The following is a 21597-nucleotide window of genomic DNA, read 5'->3' on the forward strand; positions in this document are numbered from 1 at the left end:
CTCTCATATATATATTGGTTGTTGCTGATCTAAATCCTGGTGACTCACGGCATATCGTGGCCAGATTTCCTTGTAACAGCTTTGAGTTGAGGAGTATCACATGCGTTTAAATCTTGATTGGGCTTCTCCAAAATTGGACTCATAATAAAATATGTTTTGGACTCATAACAACTGGGTTTCAAATTGGGTTGGCATTAATAATTGTTTGGCCCAAAAGTAAAATCCTTCTCTTGGCTAAAGAAACAAAGGCGAAAAAATTTCAGATGCACAAACGACGTCTTTCGATGACAAATAAAAAAAGTAGAAAAAATTTGGGGTATTACACCCTTGCACAGCGGAAGACTTGTACAAAACAAATAAATCAGATAAGGATCTATTTGACCGATTATGCGATTAATCAATTCACATGTTAAACAGATAATTGCATGCTAGAACGCAAATAATTCATGCTCCAAGAAAGAAAATCCTAAAACATGAATTCTACGATTTAGGGTTACCGATTTGATTCTCCAAATAATCGACGATTGCTCGCGCCTTCTCCACATGATGATCTTCAATACTAGACCACGAATCTTCTGACTGGTTCCCGAACTGTATCTCGATATCAGTGTGGGCTGATCTTATCAAAATACTAGGACTCGAATAAAGAAGACAGAAAATTCCTCACAGAGAAGAGCTGAAGAATTTTTGAACTCCTCTACTAATTAGAGAGGGGGGTGAAAATTTCCTCTACTAATAATTGTGTTTTTGTCTTTCCTTTATTCTCCTATTTATATTAAGTTCATATTGGGCCCAGTCAGGGATCTATGGAAGGTTTTGGATATGGACTCCTTCAATTAGCTTTTTACTAATTAAATTGAACCATAATTTAATATAAGCTTTTAATTGGAATATAACGAGCAGCCACTACAGAAGTAATATTGCACTCCTCATCCAAATCCGAAATTACAAGTAATCCGGGTTTCCGTTATTTATATTATTTATTTCCCGAGCTTAAGATATAGATGACCATTAATTAATTAATGTCTGCCATGGACTTAATTAATTAACATCTTATTAATTCCAAGAGTGGACTTAGGATTAAACACTTATTTATTATTCATAGAGTAATAAAACTCCAACTGGCCAGTTTCCCGAATAATAAAACCTTGTTCTAGCTCCTCTTGAGGACATTATCAAACGAGACTCACCTCGTGCGCGATTCAACATAATAGCAATCCTAGCACCGCTAGATATTAATCACCACTACCCAATATATATCAGGATTATTGGGTTGCGAAAAACCCGCACCATTTGATAAGTCAAAGTAGTGCATAATCAATACCGTATGCTCAATGCTAACGTATGTAGATAAGAAATAGTATTTTATCAAGACCTAGTCTTTCAGTAGATAGCATAAAGACACGTCTTGCTGTTAGATCCATTCAGTGCTATACCACACCAACATCATCTTATTTCAGAAAGACTTAGAAATAATCGGACTGACATTGCAACCTTTCACGATAGGTAGTCTAAGCCTATCTGGATTGTGAAATTCTTCTTTTTCTTTTGCAAAGCATTGCATAGAACCGACTGTGTTACCTTAAAGTGGACGACGCCCACAACCAGTCTACTAAGAAAAAGACTTAGACTTTGTTTGCTTCTTATACATTTAAATGTTTATAAAACATCTTATAAATGCACAAGCAAACACGATGTAATAATATACTGATTCTATTCGTGCGAAACTGCTCGAATAATACTGAATCGGGTTAAAAGTGGATTATAGAGTTTTACGTATACAAGCAAGATTCTATTTGAGCGAAACTTGCTCGAAACATGCTTTTCAGTATACCAAACCTAACAATCTCCCACTTATACTCAAAACATGCTTTCGAGTATACCCACTGCCAAAAACTCTCCCACTTATACACAAAGCAGGTATTTGTACTAGATATATCGAACCACCATTCATTTCACATCATGTTTGAACATGCTGCCACAAAGGTATTTTATGTGAAAAATCTGCTTGGTTGTTCTCTGATCATATCTTTTCCACCATAATGTCTTTGCTACGTACTTGATCTTTAATTAATTTCATCTCTCTATGTGATTGCTTAGCTTTATTAGCTCGTGTGTCCCTTGAGTTAGCCTTCACTAGAGTCATACTCCAAATGTAATACTCATAGGCATACTCAAACTTACGATTAAAGCTATTAGGAAGATACTCCTAAGGTAAACACATATTCAGAGGATGACTTACTCGATCACTGATTAGTCATAAAACTAAGTCAATGTAACCCCAAGGACATTACATGAATGACTGGTAAACTAGAATATAGCAATTAGTCTTTCTCAAGCACTATGGTATACTCTTTACCTCAATCAAAGTCCTTTGCCATGGTTAATATGATATACGCTTGTCATGCATAAGCACAACTAATATCAAACTTAGTGCATATTATAGCACACATGAGACAACTATCTCCGAAACTAGTCTCATAATTCTTGATCTCACTAAGCGTCAAACGATACTTGACTAGAGACAAGACAATTCCATCTTGAAAGGTATAAACCTTTTCATGGAATATCTAATGCTAAAATGTTCCAAGCAATGTGTAGATATAGGATTCCTAAGAGAATCTCAACATTCTTTCTAGCAATCTTAAAAGGACTTAGATGCTAAGAATATAATTAGTTTCTCTTAACTCCTTTATCTTAAATTGGGCAGACAACCAGTTTCCTACGCTAGATGTCAATCTTAGTTGTTTGCAACTTTTGTAGATTTCATCATCGTAGAGTACCAATGATACCATATGTAATGCACTTTCAACTTCCTTGTGCTTATAGCACTGATAAGGACACAAGTCAAATTCCAAATATTTGACAATTTGATTAAACACATATACTCTGATTTAGATGCTTGCCTAAGACCATGAAGGTCTATATAAGCTTCCAATCATGCGTTTCTTGCCCTTAATTACATATCCATTAGAATGTTCTAGTAGATGATTTCCTCAAGACTTCTATTTATAGATGGCTGTCTTGACAATCATAATACATACATTCTAATTTATGTAAGTTCTAATATACAATATGATCGATTAAATCCTGGCACAACGATAACGAGAAGATAATTCTCTTTGAGCATAACCCATTGTCATTGTCTAGCCATTTGAGATCCACATTTACACTTGCAAAGATACTTGCTCCCACTGACTGACACAGCCTGTAGGTAGTATTACAAGTCTTGTAAAATATGTTGTCTATCATAGATTGTAATATGGAATCTATCACCTTTTCAAAGATGATTATCCAAATTAACCAATACTACATTGTAGTTAAAGGGATTATGTTCAAGTTAATCTAAGACTGAGTCTTACGACACTCTTAGACCCATGAACTTGTTGTGTTCCAGTGGAACGCTCCCACTACGACATGGTTCTTACAATCTTAGGTACTGAAGTTGATTTTATTAGTGCAAAAGTTTCTAATGGTATGACTTCTTGGTAATGTGAAAAATCCGATATCTCTCTTTATTTTGAGAGTTATCAAACTATTAGGCTTGTAGTTCATCTCTTGATCTTCATACAAGAATTATATCTTTGAAGATTACAAAACTTATAACCTTACATCATTTGGGACAAACCTTAAAACATGCCTCAGTACTCAACTCCAATTTCTTGGACACTTTTCCAACACGTGTTGGAACAACATTACACCTTGAGATGTGCTAGACTAGAGACGCTCTAGTCCACAACTCGTGTTTTGTAGAAGGTACTGATGTTGGTAGTTTCTTTAATGTTTATCCCATCAATGATAAGATTTTAATGAGTACAACTCATCACTTAATCAAACTTGTCTTAGAAAGACTTCGATTCCTTCTTACATAACTATCTCATTCATTAGATGAATGCTTGGATTCGTTAATGGAGATTAGACTCCCACTACTGATCATAACTCTTTGCTCGTCTCCTTATGGTGTAAACCATTGAGACTTGCTAGTCTTTCTATGTTGCACTTCTATAAGTATTATGAATCTCTTGAAAAATCAAATGATTCCAACTCATAGTGCATCAAATAGACTTTCTCAACTCTCAAGCTATTTAACGAAATGTTAAAATCTTGATTGTCTAGATCAGTTTGAACAATCGCTAAGTATTTTCTTGGCCTTAAGGCTAAGAGCCATAAATACTTTATCATTCAATGATTATGAAGTTGATGTGTTGTTGAATACTCAACCTTGTCGCACTTATATTATTTTAATACTATGATGCATTAAGCATCAACCATAAAACAATAGTTGAGCATTAATAGCTCCCACTGCAACAAAAACCTAACTAGATCAAGATCTCTTAATTAGAAGTTGCATTGTCATGTAAGTCATTGTCCTTCTATAAAAAAAAAGGTCAATCCAACTCACAAAGCATCTTTTCTCGCTTTAAACAAACTTTGATGACAATTTAGGCTCTCCCATTTTCATATCTAGTCTTTTGTTCAAAAGAACTAGGACTTAAGAAAAATGCAGCCTTTATTAATTCGCCATCTATCATGTTACTTTCCTCTAACAGTAATATAACGACTATTATTCTGAAGATTTTCTACTTTTCAGTTAAACCTTCTTGTAGTCATTTCTTATTACTTTAGGCGATGACTTGTGTCAGAAACTATTTGAGTGATCAAAAGATCCTCAAAACATTCTGTCACTTTAGGATATTCCAATCGAATCATCTTGACAGATTCTATTGATATCCATCTTTCATCGTCATTAACCAAGACTTGTCGAGCTACTTAAAGGAAAAAATAGCTTGACCTTATTCCTCAAAGAGCTTGTCAAGTACATGCATAATGCATTCTCGAACATTCTTCGTGGAATTATGTCGAGGAAATGGAGGACATGAATCATTGAGTATAAACTCCAAGCTTTCAGCGATGAGAATCTTATCCATTTTCGTTTCCGGTCTACATAATTTAGGCATTCGAGTTTACTTTCTTTAAGGATCGCAGACAAATATTGAATGACATAATGAAGATTTGGCAAATAAAATTATTATCACATACTCATGCTCAATACATAATCGCAATGAACCACAAAACAATTATGTATCTTGCAACTGTAAAATTAAAATTTTGTACCCTCAAGCAGAGGTCAATACGCATTAAAATTTTAGCAATTTTACTGGTCACAACACCGACGAATAGTCCAGAGACCGCAGCACGGCATGGCCGCCAAATGTTGCCTAAGCTCGACCATCAGATTTAGCATTACAGAATCTTGTTTCTACAACACACTCCCATAACAATGCTCATGCGCTGATAACAAAACCAAGCTATCTCATAAATTCTGTTTGAACTTCTGAAACTTATAATTTCTTAGGATTATTGTCCCCACAGCATGAGTGGCGATAATATTAGAAACTACTTTCTAGTTCGTACTATTTATATTTGAGAAGTCTGCCCTTATGAACTTGCTATTTCGTAGGATTATTGTCCCCACAGCATGGGTGACGATAATATTAGAAACTAGCTTCATAGATTTGCAAACCAATCGATGGAGACCGTATACAACGCACTTGTTGTAATTATCGCTTAGATATTTTTATATGGTTTTTGCATAATTATCACATAAGCAGATAAAGCAGATAATCCATTTAAAATAGATAAACACCAAATAAACAGATAAATCCATTTAATGCATGGCATTTAAACACACCGGATAATTATCGAAAATTATTTAATCTAGTCAAGGGAGAATCAATTAAATAATTATGTTTTATCTTGGATAATGATTATTCAAATTCATTTAGGATTTATCAAGATAGAGTCAACTATCTAAATCCACTTAGGATTATTCTAGATTTTAGTTCGATAAAATCAAATCCTACAATTCAAGATAACGTTGATCTAGGATTATCATTATTTAAATCGTACTAGGATATTACTAGATGAAACACTTCCATCATAATCCATAAGATAAAAATACAATCCAATCAATCAAGATTTATACAAATCTTAATTCTATTTAGAATAGACATCCAGAATATATCAAACATTACTTAGGATTTCTTAGATAAATAAATTTATCTAAATCCAATTAAATAAGGATTTTCTTATATATCATTAAGATCCTAATCTATCTAGGACATAAATCCAAAAGATAAGGATAACTTGGATTAATACTTATTTTAATCCATCTAAGATTTGTCTTAATAGAATTAAATCTATTCAAATCCATAGGATAAAATAAATTAATATAAATGTTTATCCTAATTCATCTAGGATTTATCTTGGAGTAAATCCATATAAATCCATTGAATAAGATAATATTATATTATAATTATTCAAATCTATCCAAGATTTATCTAAGAATAAATCCATGTAGATCTATAAGATAAGAATAAAATATTATATTATTACTATTCAAATCCATCTAGAATTTATCTATGAATAAATTCATATAAACTCATAGGATAAGAATAAAATGATATTATCATTATCTAAATCCAACTAGGATTTGTCTAGGGATAAATCCACATTAATCCATAGGATATAGATAAAAAATTAGATTGTCATTATCCAAATTTAACTAGGATTCATTTAGGAATTAAATCCCTACAAATCCATAAAATAAGGATAAAATCTATAATTAATCCATGATTTAATACAAAATCAAATCTTATATAATACTCCCTCCATCCGCCGTTAGGAGTCTCATTCGTGAGCGGCACGAGTTTTAAGAAATGTTAATAAAAAGTGGATAGAAAAAAAGTTAGTGGAATAGGAGTCTCACTTGTATATATTAATTTTAAATGAAATGTGTGTGGAATGAGTTAGTGGAAGGTGAGACCCTATTACCATTTATGGTAAAAGTGAACCGGGACTCTTATTCGCGGACGGACTAAAATGGAAAAACGTGACTCCTATTTGTGGACGGAGGGAGTATATAAAATCCACAAAAGATATATTCAGATCTTATTTCCAAATTAATCTTGATTTCTTTCCAAAATTGAATCCAAGGATTTGGAAATCCTAATCAAATTTGGAAAGAGTTATATGTTGAGCTCTGCGAGGCGATGGAACATGAGTCCTGGAACTGCCCACGAAGGGCTCCCACTCGCACCATAACCGCTGTTGTTCTGCGTCGTGCAAACTGCCCAGCTCGAGAGCTTGGGCTGCCGACACAGCTTGGCCAGCCCGCCGTCGCTGCTGTTGGCGCTGTTTCCGTACCCACCGGCGCTGTTAACGCACAGACCGTCGTCCTCGACCACAACACGCCAAATTGCCAGGAAAAAATGCATCACGAACAAATACGATTACAGCGGCAAGACTATAAATTCTCGTGCATGCAGTTGCAATATATTTGAAAACAACATGCTTAATCATTACATAGACATAATAATTACATGTAATCAAATTATGAGAAGACAAAAAGAAATTCCTTGTGATGTCCCACGTGAATTATTCTCCAAAAATACGTAATTCACTTTTTGATGTTTAAGGCTTGCGCGTTCGGCAATGTAGCCCCGGCGCGAGCGCCGGCTGCACATTCTCGTCGAATGTGCTCTCATCATCATCATGCATTCAAGCAAGTCACATAACATGAAATTAATCCACATAATCAGAGCCAAAAATTGGCTCTGATACCAATTGCTGGGGTTTGGTGTCCCTTGCACAGCGGAAGACTTGTACAAAACAAATAAATCAGATAAGGATCTATTTGACCGATTATGCGATTAATCAATTCACATGTTAAACAGATAATTGCATGCTAGAACGCAAATAATTCATGCTCCAAGAAAGTAAATCCTAAAACATGAATTCTACGGTTTAGGGTTACCGATTTGATTCTCCAAATAATCGACGATTGCTCGCGCCTTCTCCACATGATGATCTTCAATACTAGACCACGAATCTTCTGACTGGTTCCCGAACTGTATCTCGATATCAGGGTGGACTGATCTTATCAAAATACTAGGACTCGAATAAAGAAGACAGAAAATTCCTTACAAAGAAGAGCTGAAGAATTTTCGAACTCCTCTACTAATTAGAGAGGGGGGCGAAAATTTCCTCTACTAATAATTGTGTTTTTGTCTTTCCTTTATTCTCCTATTTATATTAAGTTCATATTGGGCCCAGTCAGGGATCTATGGAAGGTTTTGGATATGGACTCCTTCAATTAGCTTTTTACTAATTAAATTGAACCATAATTTAATATAAGCTTTTAATTGGAATATAACGAGCAGCCACTACAGAAGTAATATTGCACTCCTCATCCAAATCCGAAATTACAAGTAATCCGGGTTTCCGTTATTTATATTATTTATTTCCCGAGCTTAAGATATAGATGACCATTAATTAATTAATGTCTGCCATGGACTTAATTAATTAACATCTTATTAATTCCAAGAGTGGACTTAGCAAGAAACACTTATTTATTATTCATAGAGTAATAAAACTCCAACTGGCCAGTTTCCCGAATAATAAAACCTTGTTCTAGCTCCTCTTGAGGACATTATCAAACGAGACTCACCTCGTGCGCGATTCAACATAATAGCAATCCTAGCACCGCTAGATATTAATCACCACTACCCAATATATATCAGGATTATTGGGTTGCGAAAAACCCGCACCATTTGATAAGTCAAAGTAGTGCATAATCAATACCGTATGCTCAATGCTAACGTATGTAGATAAGAAATAGTATTTTATCAAGACCTAGTCTTTCAGTAGATAGCATAAAGACACGTCTTGCTGTTAGATCCATTCAGTGCTATACCACACCAACATCATCTTATTTCAGAAAGACTTAGAAATAATCGGACTGACATTGCAACCTTTCACGATAGGTAGTCTAAGCCTATCTGGATTGTGAAATTCTTCTTTTTCTTTTGCAAAGCATTGCATAGAACCGACTGTGTTACCTTAAAGTGGACGACGCCCACAACCAGTCTACTAAGAAAAAGACTTAGACTTTGTTTGCTTCTTATACATTTAAATGTTTATAAAACATCTTATAAATGCACAAGCAAACACGATGTAATAATATACTGATTCTATTCGTGCAAAACTGCTCGAATAATACTGAATCGGGTTAAAAGTGGATTATAGAGTTTTACGTATATAAGCAAGATTCTATTCGAGTGAAACTTGCTCGAAACATGCTTTTCAGTATACCAAACCTAACACAACAGGCATGCGAACGAAAAACAGGCTCTTTTTGCGCAGAAGCAAGAGGCTGCTCGCAAGTATGTGGAGAGAGCGTTCGGGATTCTCCAAGCTCCATTTTAACATTATCAAAGCCCTGACTCGTACGTGGTTTATGGATAATATGGTCGACATTATGTATACGTGCATAATCTTGCACAACATGATTGTCGGCTTGTCGCCGACGAAGGACCTGAAGCGGGAAATTGGTTCGACCCTGAAACCCCCGGAAGCTCAACCGCAAATAGTCCGCCTCGAAGGGGAGTGCATCCGTCTTTGCAAGAGCGGTTGTCTATTCGGGCAAGGACACGTGATTCTACCGCCCACGCCCAAATCTAGGAGGATTTAATGGAGCACATTTGGGCAAAATTTGGCATCCGTTAGATGATCGTCACTAGAGAACTCCTTCTTCTGCTTCTTTGCCTCCATTTTTTTGATATTTGAATTTAAGTGTGCAATTTGTAATTTTTAGTTTTTTAAATTATGTCTTTTTTATTTTTTTTTTAAGTTTTTAAATTGTAATTTTATTTTATTTAATGAAGTGTGTTTTTATTAATTGAATTTGTTGAAAATAAAAATAAAAAATGAAATTGAATGAATAGTTAAGAGATGAGATGGTTAGAGATGGAGGGATGCAGGTGTTGTCTCTTAGTTAAGAGATAAGCTGAAAAGTACAATGAAACCCATGAATAGTTAAGGGATGAATAAGAGATAGGGTCGTCGATGACCTAAATCCTTTACATTTAGTTTTCACATTTTTAAGCTCATCATTTAGTACTATTTTGACAATATTAATAATTTCAAATGGGCTTTGTATTCAGGCCGGTTATAGAATGTTAATAGTGAATGTTAAAAGTGTTAGAATTGAAACGGCCGTCGTCGTCGAGAAGTGGACGGGCCATCCTACCGGCAAAGCAAATGCAGCTGTCATTCGCCATTGAAGCACATCATGTACCATACACTATTAAAAAATGTGCAGTATTTTCATTCAATTTCTGATTATTTTTTCCTCCTTATTGCTGTCTTAAATGGCAAGAAAAGCAAAGACACCGAAGAAGGTAACTCTTCACCTACATTCTAGTACGACTGCTCAACTGCATCAAATGCCTGCTCTTTTTTCGTTAATAACACTATATAATATTACTGTCTTGTTTTCGGAAGATGTGAGATATGGAGTTTTCGATGTGGGGCTGTCTGCTTCTCGCTCTGTTTACGGCCAGCATCGGCGTCGAGGGAATTGACCGCCGCGGCGCGCGTACGGAGAGAATTTCAGGTCCTCTTTTAGCTCATAATGATTCTGTTTTCTTATTTCGTTGATTTGATCAGCCTGGCATTCGGCTTAGGAAAATCGAATCTTCACTGATCATGTTCTGAGCAGCTGAATTATGATAATCATATAAATAGGTTTTGATTGAATTTCTGTGAGCAATGCCTATAAGTTGGGTGATTTGCAATCAAATTCAAAACGGGGTGCAACTGTATGTTTTGTGTTTCTGTAGCGGGTTAATTGGAAGAAACGTATTACACTCTATACAATCAAGAATTTGGGGGGAAATTTAGGGTTGGGGACATGGCATTTAATGCTCAGCAACATGGTTTCAGGATAAATCATCTTTAACCATATTAGTGTGTTTTGGAAGTCTTAACTATGTGTGATTTCATATTGTTTGAATTCTTTGTTTAGAATTATTTATTTGATATAATCAAGTATCCACTCCCACAAATGCATGAACTTACTTTTACAGTGTGGAAAAATTTATGTGAAAACGTGTTTTGGCGATCTTCATCTTTGTCAACATGTAATGTAGGAAGTGCTGGTGATGTTCTTGATGATAATCCTGTGGGAAAATTGAAAGTTTATGTGTACGAGCTTCCGAGCAAATACAACAAGAAGATCCTGCAGAAAGATCCGCGTTGTCTTACGCACATGTTTGCTGCTGAGATATTTATGCACCAGTTTCTCTTAACCAGTGCTGTTCGAACTCTGAATCCGAATGAAGCAGATTGGTTCTACACACCTGTTTACTCAACTTGTGATCTGGCACCCAATGGATTGCCACTGCCTTTCAAATCGCCAAGAATGATGAGGAGTGCGATACAGCTCATCTCGGCTAGATGGCCTTACTGGAATCGAACTGAAGGAGCTGATCATTTCTTTCTTGTTCCCCATGATTTTGGTGCCTGCTTCCATTATCAAGTAAGCTTTTAATCTCTAGTATCCTTTTTTCATTTCTACGGAATTGGGCTCTTGACTAAGAAGTGAGAACAAACTAAAATATTCATTTTGCATTGGTTGATATTAAATGTGAAGTTTTTAGAACATTATAACTTTTGAATCTTTGGTAGATCCTTGCTTACTAAGGGCACATCATGATATTGCAATGTTTTCTCCAACTATAGGAAGAGAAAGCTATAAAGAGGGGGATCCTTCCGTTACTTCAACGTTCTACCTTGGTTCAAACTTTTGGACAACAAAACCATGTCTGTTTAAATGATGGTTCGATAACTATACCTCCATATGCGCCTCCAGAGAAAATTATGTCCCACTTGATTCCCCCCAACACGCCAAGATCCATCTTCGTCTATTTCCGTGGTTTGTTCTATGATGTAAACAACGACCCTGAAGGTGGTTACTACGCGAGGTATGTTTCAACATTGCTGTCTGTTTTTGGAGCATCTTCAACACACTCACATCCCAAAGTTATCTGCAATATCGTTCATTCTAACACATTAAAAGCTGATGGCATAAGTTCTTGATCTATGCGCAGAGGTGCTCGGGCGTCCATGTGGGAGAACTTCAAGAACAATCCACTGTTTGACATCTCCACAGACCACCCAACCACATACTACGAGGACATGCAGCGAGCTGTATTCTGTTTATGCCCTCTGGGTTGGGCTCCATGGAGCCCCAGACTCGTGGAAGCTGTGATTTTTGGTTGCATTCCGGTGATCATAGCAGACGACATCGTGCTGCCATTTGCAGATGCTATTCCATGGGAGGAAATAGGCGTGTTCGTAGCAGAGAAGGATGTCCCATACTTGGACACTATCCTCACATCCATCCCGGCTGATGTGATTCTACGGAAGCAGAGGCTACTTGCTAATCCTTCCATGAAACAGGCGATGTTGTTCCCTCAGCCAGCACAATCGGGAGATGCTTTCCACCAAATCTTAAACGGGCTAGCCCGGAAGCTGCCTCACGACAAGAAAATATACTTGAAGCCTGGCGAGAAGGTTTTGAACTGGACTGCAGGACCAGTTGGGGACCGCAAGCCTTGGTGAAGATGCGATCGAGTTTCTTGCCCGCCCAGAAAGTAATGGTCTGTCAAGTTCCTAATTTTTGTTTATGGTCTGTCAAATTGCTAATTTTTGTGTATACGAGTTGAAGAATGAAACTTTTAAGAGGGTGATAGAATTTGGTGGGAGTGGGATTCTTGAATGAAATCCGATTCGTTGGATCATTACTCAATAGCATAGTAAGTGGAATTTATCCTATTTGGCTAAGCGTTCTCCCAATAGCTCAGGAGTTCATCTTAGAAAATACAGTACTATAACTTAGATAATCGTAATTAGCATTCTCATTTTTTTATTTTTTTTTTGTATTTTTTGATTACCAAGTAAATGGAAGTAAAATAAATATAATTTTGAATATTTCCTACGTCCATGGACTGACTATAGAGACAATCTATTAGTCTAATGAATTCAAAATTTTAATTAAAAAAAAAAGATACTATAAAATCTATGTGATTTAAAAGAGTTAATTTTGCACTATCTAAACTATTCAAAGATGCCCAATTTCCTTTTATAGGTCCATCAAAAATTGCTGCGATAAATAGTACTTAAATACTTTATCACAAATTGTCACAAGACTCACAATTAATTTATAGAGTAACTTTTTATAACAATGCCCGTTGAACAAGATTTGTTTTTCATTTACGATACAACCAACAGAATGAAATATTTTACTTATAATACAGATAAAATTTCGTAAAATATGTGGCCAAAGATCTGAATGTTTTAAGGTTCAGCATATTCTCTTGAAGAGTTGAAGTTTAAGTCCAACTTTGTAAATTATTAAACGAGGAAGGGAGGAGGTTGGGTTTCAAAAAGTTGATGCAACGGCAACATATGGTCACGCGATTTTGTTGGGTAGGTCAATAATATTTGATTAATAGAAATCATTTTTTGTTAAGATTTGAATCTCCTCCACAATTCATCTCATATTCTAGTCTACTTGGATATACTAAGATTGGTATACTCAATCAAACGTTTTATGTAAATTCATTTGTAAAGAGAATGTTAAGTAACATAGATTCTGTTATAAAAGGAAAATAAAATACATGCTTTGTATACTTAACTCATACTTATTTCATAGGATTGATAACTCAAATATGATATATGTAAAGATAAACAAGCTAATAGATTTTTGGAGATGCTATCCATTGTGTATTCTACTCAATAGCATTATGAAATGTGATTATGAGGAGTGCTAGCAAGCTAGGATAGGTTGACAATGTAAATTAATTTCTTCTTTTCATTAGACGTGTCATTTTTTGTTTTAGCAAAAGTGAGTTTAGTTAAGATTAGTATTTCCTCTTCTTATTAATAGATCATCTCTAGATCATCATCAACAGTAGATAACACCACTATGCAATCCAAAAATTACTTGCAACTTGTAACACTAACCTGTGAAAATGTGAATTATGCACAAACAAAATTTTCAAATTCTACTCCCTTCAATCATAAAAAATAGACTAATTTTGTCACTTTAGGTCGTCTTCCAAAATTAAACTAATTTTAAAAATGGAAAATTTTAAACTAATAGTGTTAACCTACACATCCCTTCTAAATATGGACCCTACAATCCACTAATACTATTTCTATCACATTTTGTCTTTTTATTTTCTTACTTTATCAATTGCTCATTAAAACAAGTATCATTTACAATTTTATCTATATGTTATTCCGATAGGGGGGAGTATAACATAGTACATCAAATAAAGAAACGAAAATGTTTATATTGCCGTGCGCAAAACAACACGGTTCGCATTAGATTTTTTAATTTAGAGTCAGTCACTAAAGTAAAGTATAGGCCAATGATAATATAGTTAGTCAATCTTTATATTTGAAATCATGAGAAAATTATGTTTTGTACTTGCAGAAATTATAAGCCTATAATAAGCGCTAATATTGAATAGCGAAATTGACTAAGCATCATCTTCAGTCATTCCATTAAACTCAAACCCATTTTAGTGTAAATCTCACACTAAATATTGATTTTACTCTAACCATTTACACTAAACTCAAACTTAAAAGAATATTCTTTATATTATGCTTTTTTTTACTCACAAAATTTGAGAATTTTTTAGATTTTGGTTTAGTGTAAACCTAAAGATAGGTATTTTTTTCTCAAAAATCAAAAATAGGATTGGTTTTTGAGTACTGGAACTAAATACCTATCCCATTTTAGATTTTAGTGTACTATTGTAGATGGTCTAACAAATTAACTGTAAAAGTTACAACATCGATATATTTCGTGTCCTCCTCCAAAAAAAGAACAGCAAATCTCTCGAATGTATAGTACTACTTTTTTTCTACTTTCTTTAACACTCATTATGGTCTATTATGCATATGTTACATTAAAGTAAATAATACAAAGTCCCCTAAATAAATTAACACTTTACAGTATAAATCACCTACCAACATCCTCCCCACCAAACAATCATACTTACTTCCAAATTTGCCCTTTACTTACCACCACCATTTTATTAGCTTCAACTCATGACTTGATTAAATGAAATTAACCCTAATCCCCAAAATTAAATAGATCCCTCTTCCACCTTCATTTGTATCGCTCCACCAATAAATACAGCACACCATTACCAACCTACCTACACACTTCATTTTATTTGCTTACATTTCCTTCACCTGCAACCTGATTCAATCGGCCATGGCCTCCATTTCCAAGCTCTCCGCCTCAGCTTTTGCTAATTCTGCACCTAGCTTCCGCGGATCTTCGCAGCAGCAGCAGCAGCAGCAGCCTATGTGCTGTGGTGTTGATCCTCGCAAAAGAATCGAGAAATCCATTTCATCCTCCAAGCTGAGTGTGCGCGCTGCCCGAAGAATCGCCGGTTCATTGGTGTAAGCATACATATCAATTATTTCTCCTCTCTCGTGTTGGTGTTGAGTGGGATTTTTTTGTCTTCGTAAAGATTCGTTTTTTTGCTGTATGTTTCACGGAAATGAATGAAATTAGCTGATTTTGCGGATATCGTAATATGAGTACTCTTTCCGTAAATGTGTCTACTAGGGCGCCTTGAAGGGATTAATTCTTTTATAGAGATTTGGGGTTTATGGCCTATGGGACTCGAAGCTATAACTCGATCGATCAGTAATTTATATACCTTGTTGATTTATTTGGGCAGTGTGAGATGCTCTCAAGTTGATGGCAATGGGAGTAGTGTGAAGAGAACCACGCTCCATGATCTTTATGAGAAGGAAGGACAGAGCCCGTGGTACGATAATCTATGCCGTCCAGTTACTGATCTTATCCCGTTGATCGAGAGTGGAGTTCGTGGGGTGACCAGCAACCCAGCGGTAAATTGCCCCTCTCTCTTCATCAATCAATGCAAGGGATATAAATTTATGTACCCCTCATTTGATTTAAATTCCCTCAACATCTGATCTATACATAAAATGATTACAATGCAATGCTATTATTAAAAAAAAATCCCTTTTTTGGCTTCTTTTAATCATCTAGTGTTTATGATTGCAGATTTTCCAGAAAGCAATTTCGACTTCGAGTGCATACAATGATCAGTTCAAGTAAGACATGATTGGATTTGTTTTCAAATTTGTTGGAGTTGCTTCAAATGTCTAGAATCTATTGCTGTAGCTGATCCTTGAAAAATATATCCTTCTCTACTTGTTATTAGTGGGCCAAGATACCAGCAGAGGAATTTGATTTTATCTGAGGCTTATGCGATAAAGTTTAAGCTTAGACTCTATTTTAGGTTGTTGAAGGCACTATGTGAAGTTGACCTAATGTAAACAAATGATAATTTGGTACTGACTTTACTTGTGGCAGTTGTTCTATCCTTGTTACTGTTAGCCCCTTTCACCTAATCCTGTATTTTTCATATGCACTCAAAAAGTTATTCTTTCTTTCTTTCTTTCTTATTTAGGCCTTTAATGTTTTCATCTTGATTCCCTGGCAATTAAATTGCCATGGACTTTTAGTTTGAGAATGATACCTGAATGACTTCTCCTTCGCAATTGAATTTATATTCCTATATAACTGCAGAGCACTTGTACAATCTGGACTAGACATCGAAACTTCATACTGGGAGCTTGTCGTGAAAGATATCCAAGATGCATGCAAGCTTTTTGAGTCAATCTACGATGATACAGATGGTGGAGATGGATATGTGTCTGTTGAAGTTTCACCCCTACTTGCAGAGGATACTGAGAATACAATAGAGTCTGCAAAATGGCTTCATCAGTGGGTTAATCGTCGTAATGTCTACATAAAGATTCCTGCTACAGCTCCATGCATTCCTTCGATTAAGGAAGTTATTGCAAACGGAATAAGCGTTAATGTTACGGTGAGTTGATTATTACATTCTTTCAAGGGACTAATGATATTGAATTGGTAAAATTTGGGCAACAGTGATTGTCGTGTATTCTATTTAACTTAATACACCTTATTAAAGGTGACATTTTGTTGGTAGTCCATGTGATCTACTGAATATGCAGTTTTCAAAGTTTTAGTTAGTCTTTTCATGTTTAGAAAGATGGTTCAGCCTCATGCAATCATGCTATCTGTAGTTTGTGTGGCCTCTTTAATGCTGAGAATTGCCTAAATATATACTCACTTCATTCCATAGTAGTGGAGGCATTTCTTTTTGGCACACAATTTAAGAAAAATTGTGTCAAGTACAAGAAGAATAAAGAAGGAAATGAAATAAGTAGATAGATGAAGAGAGAATAAAGTAAGAGAGAGTAAAGTAAGTGAAAAGAAATGTGTTAACTTTTTTACTAGAAGGGGAAATGACTCCACTACTATAGAACGGAGGGAGTAACAGCACATGAAGGGGGGCCCATCTTTTCATAGTAAGCTTGCATTTTCATATTTGAACTGTCGATACTGATAGTGAAACTGTGGATATGTGCAGCTTATTTTCTCTCTTGCAAGATATGAAGCTGTTATTGATGCTTACCTCGATGGCCTTGAAGCGTCTGGGCTCAGTGATCTCTCCCGAGTCACAAGTGTCGCTTCTTTCTTTGTTAGTCGAGTGGACTCCCTCGTTGACAAGATGCTTGAGAAGTTTGGGACACCAGAAGCACTTAATCTGCGGGGGAAGGTAGTTCAGATATACTAGTGCACCACCCAAAAAATCGGTCAAGAGTTAGTTTTGATTGTGATCTTATTTTGTTCAACAGGCTGCAAATGCTCAGGCAGCTCTGGCTTTCCAGCTGTACCAGAAGAAATTCTCGGGGCCAAGATGGGAGGCACTGGTGAAGAAAGGAGCTAAGAAGCAAAGGCTTCTATGGGCCTCGACCAGCGTGAAGAACCCAGCTTATCCAGACACTTTATATGTGGCTCCTCTTGTTGGACCTGATACAGTGAGCATCATCTTATCCTCAATTAGTGGTCCAGGGAAATATGCTGTCTTCTTCTTGACCTTGACTTTTGCCCCTTGTTTCTAATTTATCTTGTATCTATAGGTCTCGACCATGCCTGATCAAGCACTCCTAGCATTCATCGATCATGGGACTGTTTCAAGGACCATAGACGCAAATGTGTCTGAAGCTGAAGGCATTTACAACGCTCTTGAGAAGTTGGGAATCGACTGGGGTTACGTTGGGTCACAACTGGAGCTGGAAGGAGTGGACTCGTTCAAGAAGAGCTTTGATAGCTTGCTCGACAGCCTGCAAGAGAAGGCGAATTCCCTGAAGCTAGTCAGCCTGTAAGCTGTTTTCATTGCTCGAATAAAGAAAGCCACTGGCTGAGTGAGAGTATTATGTAAGACAATGAGAGTTTTATTGAGTTTTGTTGGATACACATTTGGTTGCAACGGTTTTTCTTAAGCAAGACATGTGCCAAATCGAATTAGGCTGCCTATTTATGACAATTTGAATGGTTAACAATATGGCTCACAGCCTCAAATGAAGCAAAGTAAAGAGGAGAGAGCACATACATAAGTAGATCTGAAAAAACAAACAAACAAGATAGCAGTCTGGCTATAGGTTGAAATAGAATCAGTTGATGGGAAGGCGTTTGCGTTTGTAGCGCACCATGACTTTCCCTTTGACACCAACCACCATGGCATTCCAATCAATCTCCGGGAATGGAGAGACGAGCTCCATCTCGAAGTTCCTGAGCAAGTGGCTCCAGATGGCTTTGATCTGCAGGTATGCGAACGGCTCCCCCAGACAACCATGCCTCCCACCACCGAAGGATACGTATGAGAAAGCTCCTGCCGCCTTGTCCTCCTCTCTCCCCGGACCAAACCTGTCGGGGTCATAGGTGTCTGGATCCTTGTAAATGTGCGGGAGTCGATTTGCAAAGGCAGGCGATGTAGCCACGATGTGCCCCTTGGGGATATCGTACTCCACTCCTTCCTTGCTCTTCACACTGAAATCAGCGTGTGAGCTTCTCAGAAGCATGATCAACGGTGGATGGAGCCTCAGGGCTTCCTTGATGCACCTGTAGAGAACCTCCATCTCCGACAACACGTCGTAGTCGACCTTGTCTCCGTGCTTCTCCATCAGCCGCATCTGCTCCTCCACCGCCGCTGACATGTGTTTCCCGTTAGTGAGGAGGTGAGCTCCGGACCAGGTGGAGGTGATGGAGCTCGTGTGTTGGCCGGCAAAGAGAGCGGCGATGAGGAGTCCGGTGACCTCTGCTTCGGTCGTCGGCCGCCCGTTTTTGTACTTGGAATCTATGAAGCACTGCAGCAGATCATTCTGCGGCTTGCCTGTTTGTTTTCGGGAAGCTATGATGGTTGCGAATATGTGGGCAAGCTTCTTGCGAGCTCGATCACGGCGGCGATGGGCCGGGATGGGAAGGTAGGGGAAGATGACGCTGATGGGAAGCATACCATTGTCGAGGTCGTGGAAGAGAGCAGAAACATCGTCCATGAGCTTGTTTCGAACCTCCTCTCCTAATAAGCACCTGCTCGCTGTTAGTATGATTAGTTGCTCCAACTCTTGTTTTAGGTCCACTTCACCACTCTCTCCCCATTTTGAGAAATATTCCTGCCATTTGTGAACAATTAGCAAATATCATACTAATGTGGAGTTCATAAATATGAATATGAATATTTACCTGAGCTTCGATGACCATCTGATCGACGTAGGCTTTCAGCTTGTTGACTCTTAAGGCCTCAGTGAAGAACCTGAACTGCTCCTGCCTAACGGAGTAGTCGACGTCGAATACGACGCCCGGGCCGAAGGTGGGCACGTTGAACTGGTAGACTTCTTGCTGGCTGAGGTGGGATTCGGGGGCCTTGAAGAAGTGGGCCGACACCTCCGGGCCAATCAGAAATGTGATGTTCTTGTTCAATAGTTTGAGAGTGAACACACTACCAAGCTTAGGGTACTCCTCTCGCAGCATCACCACTGGACCTTTCATGAACCGGACCAGACCGCCCACCACCGGCGGCACTCGTTTCTTCGATCTCGGCATTATCAGTACGGATATCAGCTTCACCGCCACCAGCAGAAGCCCCACGTTCCAGATTTTGACGTCGGATTTTGGTGCTTCCATTGCTACCTACTAATTCTGCAATTTCAAGAGACAAACAAAATAATGTTTAGTAAGTAGTAGTAATTTTATTGCCAAGATTTTACTCATAGTATTTGCGAAATGATGAGTAACCTGATTGATTAGAGTGGCACTTTTAAGGAGGTTTTTATAAGGATTTCAAACCCGGTCGGATTCCACTGTCAATAGTATTTTATTTTCATTTGGATCCCTGCTATGTTTATATAGATGATTGATATACTTTAAATTGAACGTGACTTGTGTAGTGTCCAGTAAAAGGGAGGGATCGAACCCACCATCTCCCACCCCCAATCAAATAATCCTACATAAAGCCGTGTATACGTAGATGGAATTGGTTTGTCTTGTAGTATGAGTGGTAATACGAAATTAAGAAACATAGTAGTATATTATAATTATAGGCTGACAAATTGAGACATAACTGTTGGATTTTTCTGCGACTGAAACAGTGGGCCAAAAAAATTAGGGAACATGGTTTTTATTAGAAAAAAAAATTAAATATTAGTACACCACTACTTAGGCCATCCACAGCAGTGTTTTTTATCCGTCTCTTAACCGTCTCATCTCTTCACTATTCATGCACTACAAAAAACTGTCGGTTTAGTAGCGAAAACTTTTGTTGCTAATTATCATAATTCCGTTGGTAAAATTGGTTAGCAACGGATTAACAACAGATCTGTTCCGCTGCTAAATACTTCGCTGCTAAATTTTAGCAATAACAAAGTTGTGTTACTAATATTTTAGTAACGAATTAGCAACATAACGAGTCCGTTGATAAATATTGGCATCAAAAGGGGATCGAAAAATTTAGCAACAAATTTAGTATGTTGCAAATTGTTAGCAACGAATTAGCAATGCACTAAATCCGCTCCTAAATTGTTGGCATCAAAAAGGGATCGAAAACGTTAGCAACAAACTTAGTCCGTTACAGATCGTTAGCAACGGATTAGCAGCACATTTAATCCGTCCTAAATTGTCGGCACTAATTAGGCATAAAAAACATTAGTAGCATACACAATTCGCTACTATTTATTAGCAACGAAGTAGCAACAAACTCAATTCGCCCCTGATGTAGTATTAAAATCACGGATTGGTATTCCGCTAATAAGTTAAATACATATCATTGTTTAATTATTTGTTTGCTAATCCAATTACAACAAATTGGTCCCAACAAACCAACAAATTATCAAATAAATAACATCATTTTGTAGACAAATAATATAGTAAATGATAAACTAATAATGTATTCTAAAAAAAAAATGGCTAAACTTCTAACCGTCTATAAAAAAAAAGCGGCTATCAATCTCCTAATTCTACAAAATCCTGTCAATCTCCTAATTCTACAAATCATGTAGTAGTCGATCCTCTCTTTTATAGTCTTCACTTGTGTTGTGCCATGAACAAGTCATACATAGTCACCGATAGGAACACCTTTTTCCACCCACCACCTATTTATCAAAAAATATAATAAGACTAATATTACTACAAATAATAAATCTACTATAAGAAATTTTATATACACCACACTTACCAACTTCGTAGCTTTTGCTGTGACAAATGATGAACCTCAGTAATTCTTATTGACATCCTCAAGTGCAGCATACATATCTCGAACAAATATAGTAAAA

The 21597-nt window shown here is 36.8% G+C and overlaps 3 protein-coding genes across 8 annotated transcripts; 2 read left to right on the forward strand and 1 right to left on the reverse strand.

Annotated features, from left to right (window-relative positions):
* Window positions 1-10064: 10064 nt before the first annotated feature.
* Window positions 10065-12687, forward strand: LOC125208652 (putative beta-1,4-xylosyltransferase IRX10). The gene is made up of 5 exons (XM_048108307.2): window positions 10065-10241; window positions 10345-10456; window positions 10992-11380; window positions 11584-11825; window positions 11952-12687. Exons 2-5 carry the CDS (start codon window positions 10354-10356, stop codon window positions 12463-12465), a joined length of 1248 nt encoding a protein of 415 aa, XP_047964264.2. The 5' UTR covers window positions 10065-10241; window positions 10345-10353; the 3' UTR covers window positions 12466-12687.
* Window positions 12688-14907: 2220 nt separating this feature from the next.
* On the forward strand, window positions 14908-18277 carry LOC125208651 (uncharacterized). Its single transcript, XM_048108306.2, has 7 exons — window positions 14908-15324; window positions 15609-15780; window positions 15959-16008; window positions 16487-16787; window positions 17358-17546; window positions 17626-17808; window positions 17911-18277. The coding sequence occupies exons 1-7, from the start codon at window positions 15134-15136 to the stop codon at window positions 18154-18156; spliced, it is 1332 nt and encodes a 443-aa protein (XP_047964263.1). The 5' UTR covers window positions 14908-15133; the 3' UTR covers window positions 18157-18277.
* LOC125208650 (sterol 14-demethylase-like) lies at window positions 15588-20136 on the reverse strand. 6 transcript variants are annotated; one of them, XM_048108305.2, is made up of 5 exons: window positions 20066-20136; window positions 19514-19969; window positions 17403-19443; window positions 16437-16665; window positions 15588-16310 (listed from the first exon to the last, which is right to left on the reverse strand). In XM_048108305.2, exons 2-3 carry the CDS (start codon window positions 19952-19954, stop codon window positions 18445-18447), a joined length of 1440 nt encoding a protein of 479 aa, XP_047964262.2. In that variant the 5' UTR covers window positions 19955-19969; window positions 20066-20136; the 3' UTR covers window positions 15588-16310; window positions 16437-16665; window positions 17403-18444. The 6 variants fall into 6 exon arrangements, with proteins under 6 accessions (XP_047964262.2, XP_088918042.1, XP_088918040.1 ...); XM_089061916.1 differs by lacking the exon at window positions 20066-20136 and having other exon boundaries at window positions 15588-15797; window positions 16262-16310; window positions 19514-20053; XM_089061914.1 differs by lacking the exon at window positions 20066-20136 and having other exon boundaries at window positions 15588-15868; window positions 16262-16310; window positions 19514-20053.
* Window positions 20137-21597: the final 1461 nt, after the last annotated feature.

This window comes from Salvia hispanica, chromosome 6, assembly GCF_029641045.1.
Source record: "Salvia hispanica isolate PSC_SH4W2 chromosome 6, Shi_PSC_v1, whole genome shotgun sequence".
Lineage (NCBI taxonomy): Eukaryota > Viridiplantae > Streptophyta > Magnoliopsida > Lamiales > Lamiaceae > Salvia > Salvia hispanica.